Raw genomic sequence first — 21,626 nt, forward strand, 5'->3', positions numbered from 1 at the left:
AAATCTTAGAATCAGCTATTAAAGACTACCAGAACCCACTGGATTCTCCATTTACATTGAATGAACTACAGGACAAAATACAAACCCTCCAACCCAAAAAGGCCTGTGGAGTTGATGGTATCCTAAATTAAATTATAAAATATACTTAAACTCTTTAACACCACCATCAGCTCTGGCATCTTCCCCAATATTTGGAAACAAGGACTGATCACCCCAATACACAAATTTGACCCCAATAACTACCGTGGGATATGCGTTAACAGCAACCTTGGGAAAATACTCTGCATTATCATTAACCGCAGACTAGTTCATTTCCTCAGTGAAAACAATGTACTGAGCAAATGTCAAATTGGCTTTTTACCAAATTACCGTACGACAGACCACATATTCACCATGCACACCTTTATTGACAAACAGTCTTTTCATGCTTTGTTGATTTAAAAAAAGATTGACTCAATTTGGCATGAGGGTCTGCTATACAAATCAATGTAAAGTGGTGTTGGGGGAAAAACAACATTATAAAATCTATGTACACCAACAACAAGTGTGCAGTTAAAATGGGCAAAAAACACGCACAATTCTTTCCACAGGGCCATGGGTTGAGACAGGGATTCAGCTTGAGCCCCACCCTCTTCAACATAAATAGCAACGAATTGGTGAGGGCACTAGAACAGTCTGCAGCACCCGGCCTCACCCTACTAAAATCTGAAGTGAAATGTCTACTGATGATCTGGTAATTCTGTCCCCAACCAAGGAGGTCCTACAGCAGAACGTATATATTCTGCACAGATTCTGTCAGACCTGGGCCCTGACAGTAAATCTCAGTAAGACAAAAATAATGTCCAGTTGCCAGGACCACAAATACAAATTCCATCTAGACACTGTTGCCCTAGAGCACACAAAAAACTATACCTGCCTCGGCCTAAACATCAGCGCCACAGGTAACTTCCACAAAGATGTGAACGATCTGAGAGGCAAGGCAAGAAGGGCCTTCTACGCCATCAAAAGGAACATAAAATTTGACATCCCAATTAGGATCTGGCTAAAAATACTTGAATCAGTTATAGAACCCATTGCCCTTTATGGTTGTGAGGTCTTGGGTCCACTCACCAACCAAGAATTCACAAAAATGGGACAAACATCAAAATGAGACTCTGCATGCAGAATTCTGAAAAAACATCCTCCATGTACAACGTAAAACACCAAATAATGCATGCAGAGCAGAATTAGGCCGATACCCGCTAATTAGACCTGGCTCTCAAGAGAAGAAAGGCTATGAGGTGGAAACCTCCTGCCAAATGTATGACACAATTTCCCTCAGATTACACAGAGCCACAAATAATTTGAAAACAAATCCAATTTTGATAAACTCCTGTATCGATTGGGTGACATACCACAGTGTGCCATCACAGCAGCAATATTTGTGACCTGTTGCCACAAGAAAAGGGCAACGAGCAAACAACAAACACCATTGTAAATACAACCCATATTTATGTTTATTTATTTTCCCTTTTGTATTTGCACATCGTTATAACAAATGTTTCTATCCTTTTAGCCTTTTCTGAGTGTAATGTTTGTTCATTTTTGATTGTTTATTTCACTTCTGTTTATTATCTATTTCACTTGCCTTGGCAATGTAAACATATGTTTCCCATGCTAATAAAGCCCTTTTAATTGAGAGAGAGAGAGACACACAGAGAGAGAGAGAGAGAGAGAGAGAAAGAGAGAAAGAGAGAGAGAGAGAGAGAGAGAGAGACACAGAGAGAGAGAGAGAGAGAGAGAGAGAGACACAGAGAGAGACACAGAGAGAGAGAGAGAGAGAGAGAGAGAGAGACACAGAGAGACACAGAGAGAGAGACAGAGAGAAAGACAGACAGAGACACAGAGAGAGAGCGACACAGAGAGAGAGACAGAGACAGAGAGAGAGAGACACAGAGAGAGACAGAGAGAGAGAGACAGAGACACAGAGAGACACAGAGAAAGACACAAAGAGACAGAGGCACAGAGAGAGAGACAGAGAGAGAGAGACACAGAGAGACAGAGAGAGAATCAGACAAGGAAAAGCATGAGATCTGATCTGTTCTTTTCCTGATCACATGACCAGGAAGAATTCTGGGGCCTTGTTAGAGGTGCTCGTAATCAGTGACTCAGCAACGACAGGGGCAAACAATAGAAGTGCCTGTATCATTTTACTACTAGATGCCAGGGAGACTGGCATGTCCACATAGTATCCTCCAACCAGCTGTCCTTGGACCTTGGTGCTCCTGGCTATAAAGAATGACCCCTATAGAGCCCAAGGAAGCCAGGGATCGATCATTTCTGATGCATATGAGATTCCCTTGGCAGACATAAAGACATGGTTTGTTTTACAGGCAGGGTCCAGTTTCAAGAGCTAGCTACAGTAGGGGAAGTACACCGACTCCAGTAGCCTGTTGCCTTGTAACCATCTCTACATCAAACAGTTCAGAACTAGTTTGTATGAAAAAAAAAGTATGAAAAAAGTATGAAAAATGTATGCACTCACTAACTGTAAGTCGCTCTGGATAAGAGCGTCTGCTAAAATTACTAAAATGTCAATGTAAAATGTAGTTCCGGACTGTAAGGGAACTCTGGGAATTGCCACGCTTCCTTGACATTTTACACACAACTGAACAGACATTCTTGAAAAACAATATAAAATGCGTTATTCAGTGAAACTAAAGCAACGAAGAGCACAGATTACACAGTCAAGCGAGTGTCCACTCGCTCTGTAGAACATACCATTGGCTAAACACCAGTCTTATAGTAGGCGAAGAGTGTGAGCGAGTGGGTGTAACGATGGAATGAGGGGCTTGCATCTTACAGTATGTGGCTGAAAACAATGTCTAACGTGAAGAGGGCAGAGGACCATGGGCAGCTGTCACAGTACTGAATGACGTCAAGGCTTGGCCAGTCCAGGAATGGGGCCCCAGTGGTGACACAGAGCCCAGTACTCTATGGCCTTTCTGTATTGGGATTATGGTGCTCTTCTTCTGCCACAGTAGAACGTCCCCAGTGCCTTAGACATGACTATATAAAGACCCACAAGGAGCCCATTTTTGGGATGGCTGGTTGTGTCATGCTGGCCTAGCACTGCGTCACGTCACGCTATCCTGTGAGGTCTGTCACAAGACCACAGATCAAACACACAGAGGGCACACTAGGAGAAATAGGACTGTAGATATTCATGTCATCCACAGGGAGACTGCTTTAGCTTCTATATAGCCTAGGCTGCTATGTTTTAAAGAGATCACACCATGCTGTCTTAGGTCTCTTTATGTAGTGTTGTGATCTCTATCTTGTTGTGATGTGTGTTTGGTCCTATATTTATGTATATTATTTTTTTAAATCCCAGTCCCCATCACCGCAGGATGCCTTTTGCCTTTTTGTAGGCCGTCATTGTAAATAAGAATTTGTTCTTAACTGACATGCCTAGTTAAATAAAGGTTAAATAAAAAAATGAACCTGAATCCATGGAGTATCCGTATGAGTTACAACATCAATCAGTAAGTCTGAGAACAGGTTTTACAGGGCGAGTTGAGGTTGAGAAAGGGGACAGGAGGTGTAATGCTGTTTTACACCACCAGAGGTAGAGGAGGAGCCAGAGAGCTGCAGTCAAGTGTAGCCTGAAGAATCACCCTGAATTTAATTCCGCTGCTCTATTGATCGCTACATACATTCGGTCTGAATCTGCCATCCTATAAGTTGTTTGTGACTTCATTTCAAAATGTACAAAACAAATTAATCAGCAAATGGATCGTCTCTAACAAATCCAACCAGTCAGAGAATAGAAGTTGACAACGTCATCACGTAGGTCGGCTCTGGCCCAACCCATCGGTTCCTGAGACCAATCAGAACGGTCAGAATGTGTTTGCAAGGAAAGTCAGTTGTCCGGAGCGATGTGGATGGGTAGCCAGTCAACAGTCAGAAGCCCAGTGAAAGGTGATACGGGGGGCTGGGGATGGAAAATGTGGGCAGTGAGCCCTCCCACTAATGCGGTCAACCCTGACCTCTACCATTCACTAGCTACGGCTCCAGCAACAACAACAGCAGGGCAGGCACACACATATACAGGCAGGCACACACACACACAACACTGTGTAACACTCCACTGAGAGAAGCCCAATGCATATGCTCAGCCCCACTGCACTGCAGGGTCCAAACAAAGGACTTGTCTACTGTACAAGCGAACAACATCAAAGCCTATTTGTAGCACCAGCTCAGCACCTCCAGGCTGACTGGGCTGGTATAGATTTGCATGAATAGCATTCCTACGAGTGAGACTAGTTTTAAAATCATTATAAATTGATGAGCAACTGGAATATGAGCAGTAGCAGAATGTGGAGGATGCACGTATATACCCATCCAGGTGTATGCTGTATGAACGCCCTATCCATCAACCAAGGCATCTATTGATCCTGTTTAGTAGAGACCTGTCCTTGTCCTGCATACAGCACACCCACCACACCACACCTCCATCCACATGGGAGTGAGCAAGCAGTGGAGGTGACGTTTAAAGCGTGTAAAGAGGTCATGCCTGGCACCAGCTGGTGTTGCTAAAGGCACCCAGAGTAAACACAGGGTGAAATAGGCTTACAGCTCCTGGGAGAGCCCCCTCCCTCCCTACCTCTGTCCACCAGCAGTTAAAACGGAAGGCTGAGGCTCGGGCCAGACCACTTGACCTGGCCACAGGATCTGCCTTGAAGGTCTGGTCAGACAGCAGCAGGGAGTTAGGAAGAAGGCACGGCTAAAGAGAGGACATGACCCCTCTCCCCTTCAGCTCCCGGGAAAGCACAGGAGACACGCCAGCCTGTCCACCCAGTCACATTGAGTCGCCCTGTCTTGCATGTTCTCTTCCCCTGCCTCCATTACAGGGATCACACAGGAGACATGCTGGCCTGTTCCACCACTCCCACAGTCAGTCTGTCCGCTCCCATTCACTGTTACAGTAACAAGTGTTTAACAGGAGGGTAGCAGGCATCTCAATGTCATGTCCGTGCTCTGGTATAACAACTGTAGACGAAGGTCTATAACCCCATAGGTAAACAAACCACAAAACAGCAACAATACAAAACTGCATGCACATTAGCTAGTACGCATGAGATGTTGCAATGCCTCTACAAAATAATCAATAGGCACCTCACATTATTCTGCTTTAGTGTCACTAGGTGTTTCAGAGAGTTGCAGCAGAGTAGTCGTATATCCCCAGCCTCATCTGAATGTCCCACAGCAGCAGGGGGTGAGATTGTGCATGAGGAACGGCGGAGATGTTTTACTATCACAGTGAATGAACAGGGAGGGCATTACTAACCCCTGTACCCAACTGACAGAATATGATACACAAAGTTTCTGTCTGGGGAGAGAGGGACGTCAATAGAGGCATAACATGACTCTGTTCCAAGGCCGCTCTCCTCTCAGCACAGCAGAGGAAACAGCCCCGGTAACGCTCTCCTCTCAGCACAGCATCGGAAACAGCCCCGGTAACGCTCTCCTCTCAGCACAGCATCGGAAACAGCCCCGGTAACGCTCTCCTCTCAGCACAGCATCGGAAACAGCCCCGGTAACGCTCTCCTCTCAGCACAGCATCGGAAACAGCCCCGGTAACGCTCTCCTCTCAGCACAGCAGAGGAAACAGCCCCGGTAACGCTCTCCTCTCAGCACAGCATCGGAAACAGCCCCGGTAACGCTCTCCTCTCAGCACAGCAGAGGAAACAGCCCCGGTAACGCTCTCCTCTCAGCACAGCATCGGAAACAGCCCCGGTAACGCTCTCCTCTCAGCACAGCAGAGGAAACAGCCCCGGTAACGCTCTCCTCTCAGCACAGCATCGGAAACAGCCCCGGTAACGCTCTCCTCTCAGCACAGCAGAGGAAACAGCCCCGGTAACGCTCTCCTCTCAGCACAGCATCGGAAACAGCCCCGGTATCGGGGGGGGTGGGGGAGTTTGTACCTCCTGCCAGGGGGGAGGGGGGGGGGGGGGAGGGGGGGGTTTACCCTCCTGACTTGTCCCCATGCCATGTTGGTCTATATTCAACAGGCTCATTACACCGTGCTGCGAGACATACTTCCTGCTCCCCTGTCACGACACACAAACACACACCCACGCACACCCCACCAAAGCAGCTGTGCGGGGTACTATAATACTAGTGGGAGACAGACGTGATACTGTAATGACAGGACCAGGACAGAGGCTGAGAAAGGGCTAAATGCTAGCTCAGATTTCAAAAGGTGTTTGCGGAATAATCATTAAAAAAATTCCATTGACAGTTGATCCTAAGTCTTGTGATCAGCTGTGAGATTTACTTCAGATAAACTTCATTGCTATTCCATAAAGATCACTTCCACTCTGTGCGGACGGGATTTTTTGTCCTCTTGCGTAATGACTGCAGCAATCTCTAGAATGAGCTCTGAATGTGAAACTCAACTGATGGCCTCAGACCAGTTAAACCTTCACTTCCTGTTTCATCATGGAGTGGCCTCAACATGACACACCTGAAAACAGTGTTTAAGCTGCCAATCCCTGACTAAATGAACACTGACTGTCCCCAAATTCTCATCACGACATCAAGCCACCACGACGTCAAGCAGAAGATGATTCACCTGTTAATGAAGCATGCCTAATAGAAAACCTGGAGTTAGTACCAACAACATCACATGGAACCTGGAGTTAGTACCAACAACATCACAGGGAACCTGGAGTTAGTACCAACAACACCACAGGGAACCTGGAGTTAGTACCAACAACACCACAGGGAACCTGGAGTTAGTACCAACAACATCACAGGGAACCTGGAGTTAGTACCAACAACATCACAGGGAACCTGGAGTTAGTACCAACAACATCACAGGGAACCTGGAGTTAGTACCAACAACATCACAGGGAACCTGGAGTTAGTACCAACAACATCACAGGGAACCTGGAGTTAGTACCAACAACATCACAGGGAACCTGGAGTTAGTACCAACAACATCACAGGGAACCTGGAGTTAGTACCAACAACATCACAGGGAACCTGGAGTTAGTACCAACAACATCACAGGGAACCTGGAGTTAGTACCAACAACATCACAGGGAACCTGGAGTTAGTACCAACAACATCACAGGGAACCTGGAGTTAGTACCAACAACATCACAGGGAACCTGGAGTTAGTACCAACAACATCACAGGGAACCTGGAGTTAGTACCAACAACATCACAGGGAACCTGGAGTTAGTACCAACAACATCACAGGGAACCTGGAGTTAGTACCAACAACATCACAGGGAACCTGGAGTTAGTACCAACAACATCACAGGGAACCTGGAGTTAGTACCAACAACATCACAGGGAACCTGGAGTTAGTACCAACAACATCACAGGGAACCTGGAGTTAGTACCAACAACATCACAGGGAACCTGGAGTTAGTACCAACAACATCACAGGGAACCTGGAGTTAGTACCAACAACATCACAGGGAACCTGGAGTTAGTACCAACAACATCACAGGGAACCTGGAGTTAGTACCAACAACATCACAGGGAACCTGGAGTTAGTACCAACAACATCACAGGGAACCTGGAGTTAGTACCAACAACATCACAGGGAACCTGGAGTTAGTACCAACAACATCACAGGGAACCGGCTGATACTATGAAACACCAGTGGATAATGAGGCTCCATTATAATTCTAGAATGACATCATTCAGTCACTACTTCTATGGGCTTACATGGGCCTGCTTCCTCGTGGTACAGCGGCTGAAGGGAAAGACTCACTTCTTCTGTAGATCATGCAGGCTCTGTTCAGCCCTCTGTAGGCCATCCAGGTCGGTCATCATCTTCTTCATGTGGTCCTTGGAGTAACGGTTCTGGATGTAGGCGAACCAGCAGCCTCCAATGCCGATCACTATGGACACCACCAGCATGAAGTCCTTCAGGTGGTTATGTGTGTTCACTGGGGAGAGAGAAAAGTGTTAGGTTAAAGGGATACTTCAGGATTTTGGCAATGAAGCCCTTTATCTACTTCCCCTAGCGTGAGCGCAATGATTGGAAGTTTATGGTAACTGCTAGCATGCTAGCAGATACCATAGACTTCCAGTCATTGCACTGACGTTACTTAGCGTTGGCTCGCAAACTCTCTAACTTCCTTCATACTGGATGCAGAGACATAAATGGTATACATGAGTTCATCTGACTCTGGGGAAGTAGATACAGGGATTAATTGCCAAAATCCTGAAGTATCCCTTTAAAGAATAGTACACATTGTTTTCGGATTGTCCCTTCATCCAGCAAAACTCATTGGTGGTGAACTAATGATGTGAAAGCGTGTGAAACTGAATGAACTCAAGTCATGGTACTGTGGCGAGGTCTCTCCAAGAGAGATGTGCGGTAGTAGTTGAGTTGGGTTGAGGAGGCACCAGGCTAAAAGGCCAAGGTAAAGGCAGATTAACACACTATTAACACACTGCTAACAGATGCTGATGAACGACACGTAGAAAACACAGGGACATGGTAGTTAACATTTACATGAGAGGCGACGAATCAAACCCCCGGCCCCGACAGCCTCGGCCTTGCCCTTCCTGTCCTCTGGGGGCGAACGGTTCGGCCCGAGTAGAGGAGAGGTGTGAATGTCCTAATGTCATAATGTTGCCATCCTAAGGGATGCAGAACAGTCCCATTCCTCACAGTCACTGCCAGCACGCCAGCCAGGCAGACAGCAACTAACCCTCATGGAAAATCAGCCAAAAGGTCTTAGACGTGATCCATCCATCATCCTTAAAGCACAGAGAGACAGAGGACTACAAAGCCTATTCTCATAAAGCTGTGAAGGCGAGCCGCCGTAGGGCCTGGAAAGGGATAAGATCTGAGCTAACACGTAGCATTAACCTCTTAGCAAACACAGCACTTATGTCCTGGAGTCAAACAAAAGAGGAAGTGGAGTGTCAGCTAAAGCCTGGCATCTCTGGGCTGGCTGCTATTGACATTGAACAAAGACCTCCCTCCACCTCACAGAAAAACAACCTCCCCGCTGACACAAGGCTCCATTTCATGTCACCGACATAGGGTACTGACGTAGAGTAATGTGCTCCTCATTAGATCAGTCAAGAGCTCTGTGTGTGGGTTCCTGTAGCCTTGCTACAAACACAGTTGGCCATTGGCAGTGGAACTTGGTCGGACAGTGATGAACATTTATGACTAGACTGGTGTCAGACCAGTGTTACAAGCAACAAGGTAAACCATACGAGGGGGAACTAGCTTGGCTATAAAGCTCTAGGGCATGGGGTCCCCAATTACACTCAGCCACGGGACGATTTTTCCTTGAGCAGATGGTCAGGGGGGCCGGAACATAGTTATAAATAATTTGTACATTGCAAATTGACCGCAGGAATCCCAAACAGATATAGTATTTGATAAAAACTGAACAATTTCAAACCTTGATTACATTGGGATATGATCACATATGCCTCTATTTATGCATGGGAACAGATTTTCCTAAATTAAAATCACTGCGCTGATTTCCTGTTGATTTTAAAGTCTTATGTCCAACACAGAGGAGAGATAACAGGGTTTATAATATTATTATTATCTAATATACAAATCAGGCCAATCATCCGTTCCCTCCCGCATGAAAACAACTCACTCTCGCATTGTCATGATATTTAATTTCAGCGTCTTCGCTCTCAGTTGGTCTTGTTCTGCAGCATTAGAATCTCACTCTTCATCCGTGGAAGACCAGACACTGCAGAGAACTATCTGATCCCTAAGGTCATCCTCCACATGTAAATCATTTAAATCTCCTGTTGCTATAGTTGAATTACTGGTGGTTGAATACAACCAGTTCAACACACACAAACATGTACATGTAAATGCCAGAATAAAACAGGTAACTGCCATAATAAAGGAAACCCCTCAGTACATGAGGGATACAAAGTATATTGAAAGCAGGTGCTGAATAAAAATGCCCAGTATTTTGGCTACCATGGGCTAGAAGAGATTTACATTTTACATTTTAGACATTTAGCAGACGCTCTTATCCAGAGCGACTTACAGTTAAGTGAGTGCATACATTTTCATACTGGCCCCCCGTGGGAAACGAACCCACAACCCTGGCGTTGCAAGCGCCATGCTCTACCACCTGAGATACACGGGGCCACAGATCTCAGTGACTTTGAAAAACCGGTCTCATTAAAGTGTGTGTGTGTGTGTGTATGTGTGTGTGTGTGTGTGTGTGTGTGTCTCAGTCACCAGATCTCAACCCAGTTGAACACTTATGGGGGACTCTGGAGCGGCGCCTGAGACAGCGTTTTCCACCACCATCAACAAAACACCAAACCATGGAATTTCTCGTGGAAGAATGGTGTCGCATCCCTCCAATAGAGTTCCAGACACTTGTAGAACCTATGCCAAGGTGCATTGAAGCTGTTCTGGTGGATCGTGGTGGCCCAAAGCCCTATTAAGACACTTTATGTTGGCGTTTCCTTTATTTTGGAAGTTACCCATAGATCTTTTCCTCTAGCTAACACGTTCCATTAGCTTTTTCTTTCTCTGAAAACACATGGCTGATTAGCAGGAAAGTTGGCTAGAAAGTCCAAAGTGACATGTCTAACTGACCATTAGACTAGGAATGACTTGGCTCAAACCGGTCTTTTTCTATTCTCCTTCAGGTGAACAGTCCAGTTGCATGTAATAAGTCGTAAACAGGGCTGTGGAATGGGTCCACTTTGATAAATTTGTCAGCCATTAAGACAAGACAAGGAGAGGTGTCCATTTCTGATGGGGCCCATTGTGAAAAGGTGTCTTAAAATGCTGCTGCTGTGCAGTCTGTGTGACTATCAGCAGGACCTGTGGCTTTCTGCCCGGGGCTGTCATGTCCAGACGACCCCCCCTCCCCTCTCTTCCTCCAGCAGAGACTCTTCACTAAACACACACAATGATACATGTCAGACACAGACCATTAACTCTCCCTTATCCTGCTGCAACCTTCCTATAGAACAACCCACATTTTCCCCTAACCCCCACCGGCCTCTTTCCCCTAAATCCAGAATGTGAGCCATCAGGTTCATCAGGGACTAGAGATGTATGATGCAACAGGGCTGAAATATGTCACTGTGAGATAGCAGGAACCTACTGCTGGGTTGTTCCGGCTTAACCAGGCCCAGGGTTGCTGTGGGAACGACTGATCATGCTCCACATAACTAGAACGGACATGTTCTGTTTTCTATCATGTCTAACGGCTTTCACACAGTGCAGGTCCTTTTAAAACTCCATAACTGGTATGACTTAGCGCCAGGTTAGGACATGCACCTCGTTAATGTAAGTGCGCACAAGCAAGAGACCGTAGTTTGGTTAGCGATGTTTCTGTAGCGCTCATGTGATTGCAGAGTTTGCAAAACAAATGTCTCAGTGCGTCAGAGAGGTGGTGTGTTGATTTGTCTCAGTGCGTCTGAGAGGTGGTGTGTTGATTTGTCTCAGTGTGCCAGAGAGGTGGTGTGTTGATTTGTCTCAGTGCGCCAGAGGTGTGGTGTGTTGATTTGTCTCAGTGCGTCAGAGAGGTGGTGTGTTGATTTGTCTCAGTGCGCCAGAGGTGTGGTGTGTTGATTTGTCTCAGTGCGCCAGAGAGGTGGTGTGTTGATTTGTCTCAGTGCGTCAGAGAGGTGGTGTGTTGATTTGTCTCAGTGCGTCAGAGAGGTGGTGTGTTGATTTGTCTCAGTGCGTCAGAGAGGTGGTGTGTTGATTTGTCTCAGTGCGCCAGTGAGGTGGTGTGTTGATTTGTCTCAGTGCGTCAGAGAGGTGGTGTGTTGATTTGTCTCAGTGCGCCAGTGAGGTGGTGTGTTGATTTGTCTCAATGCGTCAGAGAGGTGGTGTGTTGATTTGTCTCAGTGCGCCAGAGGTGTGGTGTGTTGATTTGTCTCAGTGCGTCAGAGAGGTGGTGTGTTGATTTGTCTCAGTGCGCCAGAGGTGTGGTGTGTTGATTTGTCTCAGTGCGTCAGAGAGGTGGTGTGTTGATTTGTCTCAGTGCGTCAGAGAGGTGGTGTGTTGATTTGTCTCAGTGCGCCAGAGGTGTGGTGTGTTGATTTGTCTCAGTGCGTCAGAGAGATGGTGTGTTGATTTGTCTCAGTGCGTCAGAGGTGTGGTGTGTTGATTTGTCTCAGTGCATCTGAGAGGTGGTGTGTTGATTTGTCTCAGTGCGCCAGAGGTGTGGTGTGTTGATTTGTCTCAGTGCGTCAGAGAGGTGGTGTGTTGATTTGTCTCAGTGCGTCAGAGAGGTGGTGTGTTGATTTGTCTCAGTGCGCCAGAGAGGTGGTGTGTTGATTTGTCTCAGTGCGTCAGAGAGGTGGTGTGTTGATTTGTCTCAGTGCGTCAGAGAGGTGGTGTGTTGATTTGTCTCAGTGCGCCAGAGGTGTGGTGTGTTGATTTGTCTCAGTGCGTCAGAGAGGTGGTGTGTTGATTTGTCTCAGTGCGTCAGAGGTGTGGTGTGTTGATTTGTCTCAGTGCATCTGAGAGGTGGTGTGTTGATTTGTCTCAGTGCATCAGAGAGGTGGTGTGTTGATTTGTCTCAGTGCGTCAGAGAGGTGGTGTGTTGATTTGTCTCAGTGCGCCAGAGAGGTGGTGTGTTGATTTGTCTCAGTGCGTCAGAGAGGTGGTGTGTTGATTTGTCTCAGTGCGCCAGAGGTGTGGTGTGTTGATTTGTCTCAGTGCGCCAGAGAGGTGGTGTGTTGATTTGTCTCAGTGCGCCAGAGGTGTGGTGTGTTGATTTGTCTCAGTGCGCCAGAGAGGTGGTGTGTTGATTTGTCTCAGTGCGCCAGAGAGGTGGTGTGTTGATTTGTCTCAGTGCATCAGAGAGGTGGTGTGTTGATTTGTCTCAGTGCGTCAGAGAGGTGGTGTGTTGATTTGTCTCAGTGCGCCAGAGGTGTGGTGTGTTGATTTGTCTCAGTGCGTCAGAGAGGTGGTGTGTTGATTTGTCTCAGTGCGCCAGAGAGGTGGTGTGTTGTTTTGTCTCAGTGCGTCAGAGAGGTGGTGTGTTGATTTGTCTCAGTGCGTCAGAGAGGTGGTGTGTTGATTTGTCTCAGTGCGTCAGAGAGGTGGTGTGTTGATTTGTCTCAGTGCGCCAGAGAGGTGGTGTGTTGATTTGTCTCAGTGCGTCAGAGAGGTGGTGTGTTGATTTTTCTCAGTGCGTCAGAGAGGTGGTGTGTTGATTTGTCTCAGTGCGCCAGAGGTGTGGTGTGTTGATTTGTCTCAGTGCGTCAGAGAGGTGGTGTGTTGATTTGTCTCAGTGCGTCAGAGGTGTGGTGTGTTGATTTGTCTCAGTGCGCCAGAGGTGTGGTGTGTTGATTTGTCTCAGTGCGTCAGAGAGGTGGTGTGTTGATTTGTCTCAGTGCGCCAGAGGTGTGGTGTGTTGATTTGTCTCAGTGCGTCAGAGAGGTGGTGTGTTGATTTGTCTCAGTGCGTCAGAGAGGTGGTGTGTTGATTTGTCTCAGTGCGCCAGAGAGGTGGTGTGTTGATTTGTCTCAGTGCGTCAGAGAGGTGGTGTGTTGATTTGTCTCAGTGCGTCAGAGAGGTGGTGTGTTGATTTGTCTCAGTGCGCCAGTGAGGTGGTGTGTTGATTTGTCTCAGTGCGTCAGAGAGGTGGTGTGTTGATTTGTCTCAGTGCGCCAGAGGTGTGGTGTGTTGATTTGTCTCAGTGCGCCAGAGAGGTGGTGTGTTGATTTGTCTCAGTGCGCCAGAGAGGTGGTGTGTTGATTTGTCTCAGTGCGTCAGAGAGGTGGTGTGTTGATTTGTCTCAGTGCGTCAGAGAGGTGGTGTGTTGATTTGTCTCAGTGCGCCAGAGGTGTGGTGTGTTGATTTGTCTCAGTGCGTCAGAGAGGTGGTGTGTTGATTTGTCTCAGTGCGCCAGAGGTGTGGTGTGTTGATTTGTCTCAGTGCGTCAGAGAGGTGGTGTGTTGATTTGTCTCAGTGCGCCAGAGGTGTGGTGTGTTGATTTGTCTCAGTGCGTCAGAGAGGTGGTGTGTTGATTTGTCTCAGTGCGTCAGAGAGGTGGTGTGTTGATTTGTCTCAGTGCGCCTGTGGTGTGTTGATTTGTCTCAGTGCGCCAGAGAGGTGGTGTGTTGATTTGTCTCAGTGCGTCAGAGAGGTGGTGTGTTGATTTGTCTCAGTGCGTCAGAGAGGTGGTGTGTTGATTTGTCTCAGTGCGTCAGAGAGGTGGTGTGTTGATTTGTCTCAGTGCGCCAGAGAGGTGGTGTGTTGATTTGTCTCAGTGCGTCAGAGAGGTGGTGTGTTGATTTGTCTCATTGCGCCTGTGGTGTGTTGATTTGTCTCAGTGCGCCAGAGAGGTGGTGTGTTGATTTGTCTCAGTGCGTCAGAGAGGTGGTGTGTTGATTTGTCTCAGTGCGTCAGAGAGGTGGTGTGTTGATTTGTCTCAGTGCGTCAGAGAGGTGGTGTGTTGATTTGTCTCAGTGCGCCAGAGAGGTGGTGTGTTGATTTGTCTCAGTGCGTCAGAGAGGTGGTGTGTTGATTTGTCTCAGTGCGCCAGAGGTGTGGTGTGTTGATTTGTCTCAGTGCGTCAGAGAGGTGGTGTGTTGATTTGTCTCAGTGCGCCAGAGAGGTGGTGTGTTGATTTGTCTCAGTGCGCCAGAGGTGTGGTGTGTTGATTTGTCTCAGTGCGTCAGAGAGGTGGTGTGTTGATTTGTCTCAGTGCGCCAGAAGTGTGGTGTGTTGATTTGTCTCAGTGCGTCAGAGAGGTGGTGTGTTGATTTGTCTCAGTGCGCCAGAGAGGTGGTGTGTTGATTTGTCTCAGTGCGTCAGAGAGGTGGTGTGTTGATTTGTCTCAGTGCGTCAGAGAGGTGGTGTGTTGATTTGTCTCAGTGCGTCAGAGGTGGTGTGTTGATTTGTCTCAGTGCGCCAGAGAGGTGGTGTGTTGATTTGTCTCAGTGCGTCAGAGGTGGTGTGTTGATTTGTCTCAGTGCGCCAGAGAGGTGGTGTGTTGATTTGTCTCAGTGCGCCAGAGGTGTGGTGTGTTGATTTGTCTCAGTGCGTCAGAGGTGGTGTGTTGATTTGTCTCAGTGCGCCAGAGGTGTGGTGTGTTGATTTGTCTCAGTGCGTCAGAGGTGGTGTGTTGATTTGTCTCAGTGCGCCAGAGAGGTGGTGTGTTGATTTGTCTCAGTGCGCCAGAGGTGTGGTGTGTTGATTTGTCTCAGTGCGCCAGAGAGGTGGTGTGTTGATTTGTCTCAGTGCGTCAGAGAGGTGGTGTGTTGATTTGTCTCAGTGCGCCAGAGGTGTGAGCCTAGAATACAGAGTAGCTCAGCCTGAGCATCAACTCACTTCCTCTTTAATCCAGCTGCCCTCTCGCTGCTCAGTCTGTAACAAGCTGGATTTTGGTATGGCACACACAGAGCACCACAGAATAGCCTTCCTAAAGAGGGCTTCACTTCCTTTAGGGGTAAGCATGGCGGCTTCTGTTTTCTGGCCTTAATATTATGAGTATCACCAGGGTTATGTTATTTATCAACGGACATTGTAGCAGAATGTAAATGGATCATCCTGATTCGCTGTGTTTTGTGCTGCAGCAAGAAGCCTGACTGCAGGTAGTCGTAGATGATTCAACTAAAACAAATAGGGGGAGGGCCTTATTGGTCTTTTTTTCTTGTGTGTTTCTGTTCTAGCTTATGTTATTTTTAGTATTACATTGTTATTGGTTACTGCATTGTTGGGTTTAGAGCTTTCAAGAAAGGCATTTCACTGTACTTAGAACAGATTTTCCAGCACTGCCAAGCTGCCGCTTGAGACTAATGAACACATTTTTTGAGTTTTTTTTTAAACCAACTGTCTCCCATTGGAGAGACAAACAGAGCAGACACCGTTCTTCCTCTTATAATTACACTCACAAACAGTCGCTTCAGTATCCAACAGAAATCCTGCTTTTTCGGTCTGGGTGAAAGATAACTCACACTAATAGGTAATGGAATGGAATAAAAAATATTTTAAAAAAAGAATCCACTTACTGAGTGGGGCTCCGAACAGCACAGTGTCCAGGGCCTTGAGCTGCAGCTTCTGAACATGGCTGCGATCCAGCATCTTCAGAATGGACACTGTCAGAGTGGCGTTCTTCACAGCCAGCCTGAGGAAACACACAGATTGAGACTCTGCAGTGCAGTTAAAGGAAAATTGGGGAAGAGAGCGAGAGCATAGTAGGGTAGGAAGGAAGGACCCTATGGGTTAACTTACCTGGGCATGACAGTGCCGTTGAAGTGCATCTTGAGGAAGGTGTCCACATACTGAGGCAGCTCCACATAGGTGAGCCACTTCACCACATCGTCCACTGTCCAGTTGTACACTGCAATACACAAACATGATATTACCACACCATCCGTGCTTCTCAACTCTCGCTCTAAAGACCGTTTCAGATGAGCCTCAGTAATCTCCATCACTGGCTGTATGCCAACGTTGAGCCAACGCCGACCCACACAAACAGAGAGAGAGAACATCTGACTCTGCTTTATAATTTATGAGCATCGTCGTGAGACGAGTGTATCCAAAAATCCCTTAGAGGTATCCTCTATCATAACACACTTAAATGTAGCTACACACGTTGGCCATCTCTCAATAAAAGCCAGAGTAAGGGAGATGGGACTGGCAGGGAGTCAGCAGCAGGGGGTGTGGTGTGGGCTCAGGCTGCCTAGCTAGCTGGGTTATTGTGCTTCTGCAGTTTCCTGGCTCTGAGCCCCCCCCCCCCCCCCCCCCCCCGACAGGAAGCTGCAATGCAGAGAGACTCAGACACAACCAGAGAGGGAAAGGGGGGGGTGAAAGAGATTTGGAGAGATGGGTGAAAGAAGAGAGAGGTAGGGAGAGGGGAGGGTGGAAAGAGAGAGACAGGGATGAAGAGAGAAGGAGAGGTGAGGGACAAAGAGGCCAGAAAAGAGGAGAGGTAGGTGTGAAAAGCCATGAGTGGTATATGATAACGTGACAGAGTGAGTGGAATGCCAGCAGGACAAGGAGAGGGAGGCATAGGTGGTACGTCAGTGTGTATGGTTGTTATCTGTGTGTGTGTGTGTTGTGATGACAGGTACACTGATCACCCTCTGCCAGGATGCTTGAGCTGCTAAATGGTCTGCACCTCACTTGACAATGCTGACATACCAGCTGATAAGTTTGACTGCTCTGGCTGGGCAACCTAAGTGCAGAGAGACTGAGCAAAAACTCTCCCTTACCTATACAGTCACCAGACAGAAAATCTAAGCTTTCAATCTAAATCTGATTACTGATGATACAAATGTAAAAACAATGCAGTACTTTAAAAACAGACAGTACAAAGCACAGGAAGGCTCAGAACAGCAGGGAAGGGTTCTGATATCGCTAACATGGTGTCAGTCAGCAGTGGGACCTCAAACGAGGAGGACTGGACCGACAGAGCAGCGCTCTCAGAGGAGATCACAGAACACAGTGTACTGAATGAGATTCATCGTCTGAGACTCTCTTTTATGCAAACGGATGTACTGAGTGCAGCAGCGTGCCTGGAGGGCAGGCTTGTTTGTACTGCTAGCCTGTAGAGAACAGAGACAGAGTGGGAGGCTCCAGTAACACTACAGTGTAGTTCCAGCACCTTCAGAACCCTTCCAGGTGTTCCACAGGTCTTCCACACTGATGAACTGGTCGTCTCCGTGGAAACTGTTGTGCTTGGCTTTGGGATCGTGGTAGTTCAGGTCCTCCCTCAGGAACTGGAGGTCGCCGGGGTCACATGGGGGGAGACAGAAGGGAAGAGAGAACAGGGGAGGTGTCAATCAAAATCAGCCAAAAGCATTATAGATGATGTCAGAGGAATCAAACAGTTTCGGAGACTGCACAGTGTCAGATATACCAGGGAAGGATAAAAAGATCTCTGTACGGCGTGCTCAGAGAATAACCAACAAAAAAGCATGCCCTGAGCCTTCCCCTGCCTGCAGTCAGACAGATAAGCTTTCTGCTGCAGACTGGGCTCGCTTCACTGTGTGCACCCAGCCTTGTCACAGTATTACAGTGTGCATGACAACCAGTAGAGAGGATACTAGCACTAAAGGAACAGCCAGGAACACTGTGCTTTACTCACACCTCACACTCTGAGAAGGGGCTAGAAAACACATGGCCTTTTACGACAGAATGACAATTAAGACCTAGACATCGTCTTACCAAGTGAATGTCAATAAAGATCTATACGTTTGAGCATTTGCATGTGTCATATTTTACACTGAAGCTTTATTGGCCTGAGAACCTGTGATGGAAAGTACAAACCTATAACTATATTGCTAAAAGCAGGGTACAATAGATCATCATTTGATGATGAGGAACACAAACAGGAAATCAGGTGTTCCTCTTTCTACTCTAAAACACTCAATCTTTCAATCTAATGAGCCTACTGTAAGTAATATCGGACACATTAAGTGTCTCCAGTTCTCTTGAGCAACAACATAGCAGCGCAGTGACAGGGCTTAGCTGACATTATGTTTCATCCATCTCTAGCCAGCCCCCATGCTGTTATCACTGGGAGGAAGAAGCTTGGCTGCTGTACGACACGCCCCCACAAAGAACACGGGCTCAGGACAAGTTAGAATGCAGATTTTCCTTCTTCAGAGCTTAGTGTGGGAGGTTTTCACTATAGGGCGGACACTCAAAATCAATCAGACAAGAAATCTAACCCTTTCTTTGACAATGTAGCCAAATAGCTGATGTTTAAAAAAAATATTGGTCCGGTGTGTTCAGCATGTGTTTTTTTTAGTTGCAACATGCTGTTTCAACCATCTTAGCTTGTTTTAAATGTATGTAGTTCTGTCCTTGAGCTGTTCTTGTCTATTAATGTTCTGTATTGTCATGTTTCATGTTTTGTGTGGGCCCCAGGAAGAGTAGCTGATGGGGACCCCAGGAAGAACAGCTAATGGGGATCATAAAAAAATACAGAAAAAGAATGAAACATGATCATAAAAACCTATTATTTCTCTAGGAAGTGCCCAGGCATTAGAGCTGGTTTGGTCAAAGCGCTCTACATGTCTTGTTCAGCCTTTCTCAGTGTTGGCTCTGAGCCAGGACTGACACCAGAGATATGTGCTTAATTCACAGGCTGGCTGCTTCAGGGATGTCTGCAGAGCCAGTGCCGCCTCCTCTAAAATCTGCTCAGCCCCTGCAGCAGAAGTTGCAGAGGAAGAGAGCTCTAGCCCAGACCAAAGCCTCCTGAGGTGGGGCAAGAGGCTACAAGGCAGGCCTCTCCTCTCCCAGCCTGTTCATGGCTGCCCTACAGGCCTCTCCTCTCCCAGCCTGTTCATGGCTGCCCTACAGGCCTCTCCTCTCCCACACAGTCGTCAGGAACAGCTGGTGCTCACATGCATGCTTCAGTGTTGCTTGCCTCGAAGCGCGCATTGAAGTCATTTAGCTCATCTGGTAGGCTCGTGTCACTGGGCAGCTCGCGGATGGGCTTCCCTTTGTAGTCCGTAATAGTTTGCAAGCCCTGCCACATCCAACGAGTGTCAGAGATGGTGTAGTAGGATTCAATCTTAGTCCTGTATTGACGCTTTGCCTGTTTGATGGTTCGGAGGGCATAGTGTGATTTCTTATAGGAGTCCGGGTTAGAGTCCTGCTCCTTGAAAGCTGCAGCTCTACTCTTTAGCTCAGTGCGGATGTTGCCTGTAATCCATGGCTTCTGGTTGGGGTATGTACGTACGGTCACTGTGGGGACGACGTCGTCGATGTACTTATTGATGAAGCTGGTGACTGATGTGGGATACTCCTGATGCCATCGGATGAATCCCGGATCATATTCATTCAAAAAAAAAATATAATAATTATATTCCAGTCTGTGCTAGCAAAACAGTCCTGTAGTTTAGCATCTGCGTCATCTGACCACTTCCGTATTGAGCGACTCACTGGTACTTCCTGCTTTAGTTTTTGCTTGTAAGCAGGAATCAGGAGGATAGAATTATGGTCAGATTTGCCAAATGGAGGGCTTTGTACGTGTCTCTGTGTGTGGAGTAAAGGTGGTCTAGAGTTTTTTTTCCCACTGGTTGCACATGTGACATGTTGGTAGAAATGAGGTAAAACAGATTTAGGTATCCCTGCATTAAAGTCCCCAGCCACTAGGAGCGCCGCCTTTGGATGAGCATTTTCTTGTTTGCTTATGGCCTTATACAGCTCGTTGAGTGCGGTCTTAGTTCCAGCATCAGTTTGTGGTGGTAAATACACAGCTATGAAAAATAGATGAACTCTCTTGGTAAATAGTGTGGTCTACAGCTTAACATGACATACTCTACCTCAGGCGAGCAAAACCTAGAGACTTCCTTAATATTAGATTTCGCGCACCAGCTGTTATTGACAAATAGACACAGACCACCACCCCTTGTCTTACCGGAGGTAGCTGTTCCGTCTTGCCGATGCACGGAAAACCCAGCCAACTGTATATTATCCATGTCGTCGTTCAGACATGACTGTGAAACATAAGATATTACAGTTTTAAATGTCCCGTTGGTAGGATAGTCTTGAACGGAGCTCATCCAGTTTATTCTCCAATGATTGCACGTTGGCCAATAGGACGGATGGTAGATGTGGGTTACTCCTCACTCGCCGATGAATTCTCATTAGCGGACCTGAGTCCACTGTATCAGCGTCTCTTCTTCATGTGAATGACGGGGATTTGGCACTGGTCCGGTATCAGCGTCTCTTCTTCATGTGAATGACGGGGATTTGGCACTGGTCCGGTATCAGCAGTAAATCCTTGTCCGACTCTTTAAATAAAACATATTTGTCTAGTTCGAGGTGAGTAATCGCTGTTCTGATATCCAGAAGCTATTTTCTGTCATAAGATTATGTAAAAAAAAAATTAAATAAGTTACTTCAATAGCAAAGTAAAAGCCAGTACCGAGCAGCCATTAACTAATCTCACTATCTGTGGCCATCTTGGGAAGGAATCCCTGCTGGTGGATGACAGGGGATGAGAGTACTGATACCTTCAGGCCACTTTTCTGTGACTCACATAGACAGGTCTGACTGGTGCCATGCAGTACAGTAGCTACATCCTCTCCAACACATCACACTATGAAAACACCTGTAATCTATCAAATGCTATTGAAATGTAATGAAGCAGGGTACCTGGTGGTACTAATCACCCAGTCCTTCTGACACGCCCACAGTGTATAGGGAACCTGGTGGTTCTACTCACCCCGTCAGTCTCTGACACGTCCACATTGCCATTAGCATCGTCATCCATCTGCTTGTGGATACTGCGGATCGCCTCGAAGCTGAGGATGGTATTCTCATCGTGGCACCGAGGCTCGTCGATGCGACAGAGTTCTGAGGGAGAAACGAAAAGTTCAGAGCTCACATTGAAGTATGAAGTGCCAGCAGTTGTACAGGGCTCTCAACAATACCTGAACAGATTATATTGTTTCCATCATATTAGGCTTTGGTGGTAAATCGTATATATCAGGGTTCTTCAATTCCGGTCCTGGAGGGCCGAGACACCTCTGTTTTTCATCCTCTCCTTCTAATCAGGGGCTAATTCAGACCTGGGACACCAGGTGAGTGGAATTAACTACCAGGTAGAAATAAAAAACAGAAGCGTTTCGGCCCCTCCAGGACCGGAATTGAAGAACCCTGATATATATTTCGTATACCGGGG

The 21,626-nt window shown here is 47.1% G+C and overlaps 1 protein-coding gene across 3 annotated transcripts in view; it reads right to left on the bottom strand.

Moving 5' to 3' along the window:
* The window catches only part of LOC311105391 (stromal interaction molecule 1-like), a 42,855-nt gene that overhangs the window by 9,812 nt on the left and 11,417 nt on the right, over positions 1-21,626 (bottom strand). For all 3 annotated transcript variants that reach the window (XM_084147534.1, XM_084147536.1, XM_084147535.1), the window contains exons 3-7: positions 21,168-21,298; positions 17,592-17,706; positions 16,217-16,325; positions 15,994-16,109; positions 7,772-7,949 (exon numbers count right to left, since the gene is read on the bottom strand). In XM_084147534.1, the coding sequence (XP_084003660.1) occupies positions 7,772-7,949; positions 15,994-16,109; positions 16,217-16,325; positions 17,592-17,706; positions 21,168-21,298 (649 nt within the window). The remainder of the gene's footprint in view (positions 1-7,771; positions 7,950-15,993; positions 16,110-16,216; positions 16,326-17,591; positions 17,707-21,167; positions 21,299-21,626) is intronic.

This window comes from Coregonus lavaretus, assembly GCF_964263955.1.
Source record: "Coregonus lavaretus genome assembly, chromosome: 30".
NCBI classification, from domain to species: Eukaryota; Metazoa; Chordata; class Actinopteri; order Salmoniformes; family Salmonidae; genus Coregonus; species Coregonus lavaretus.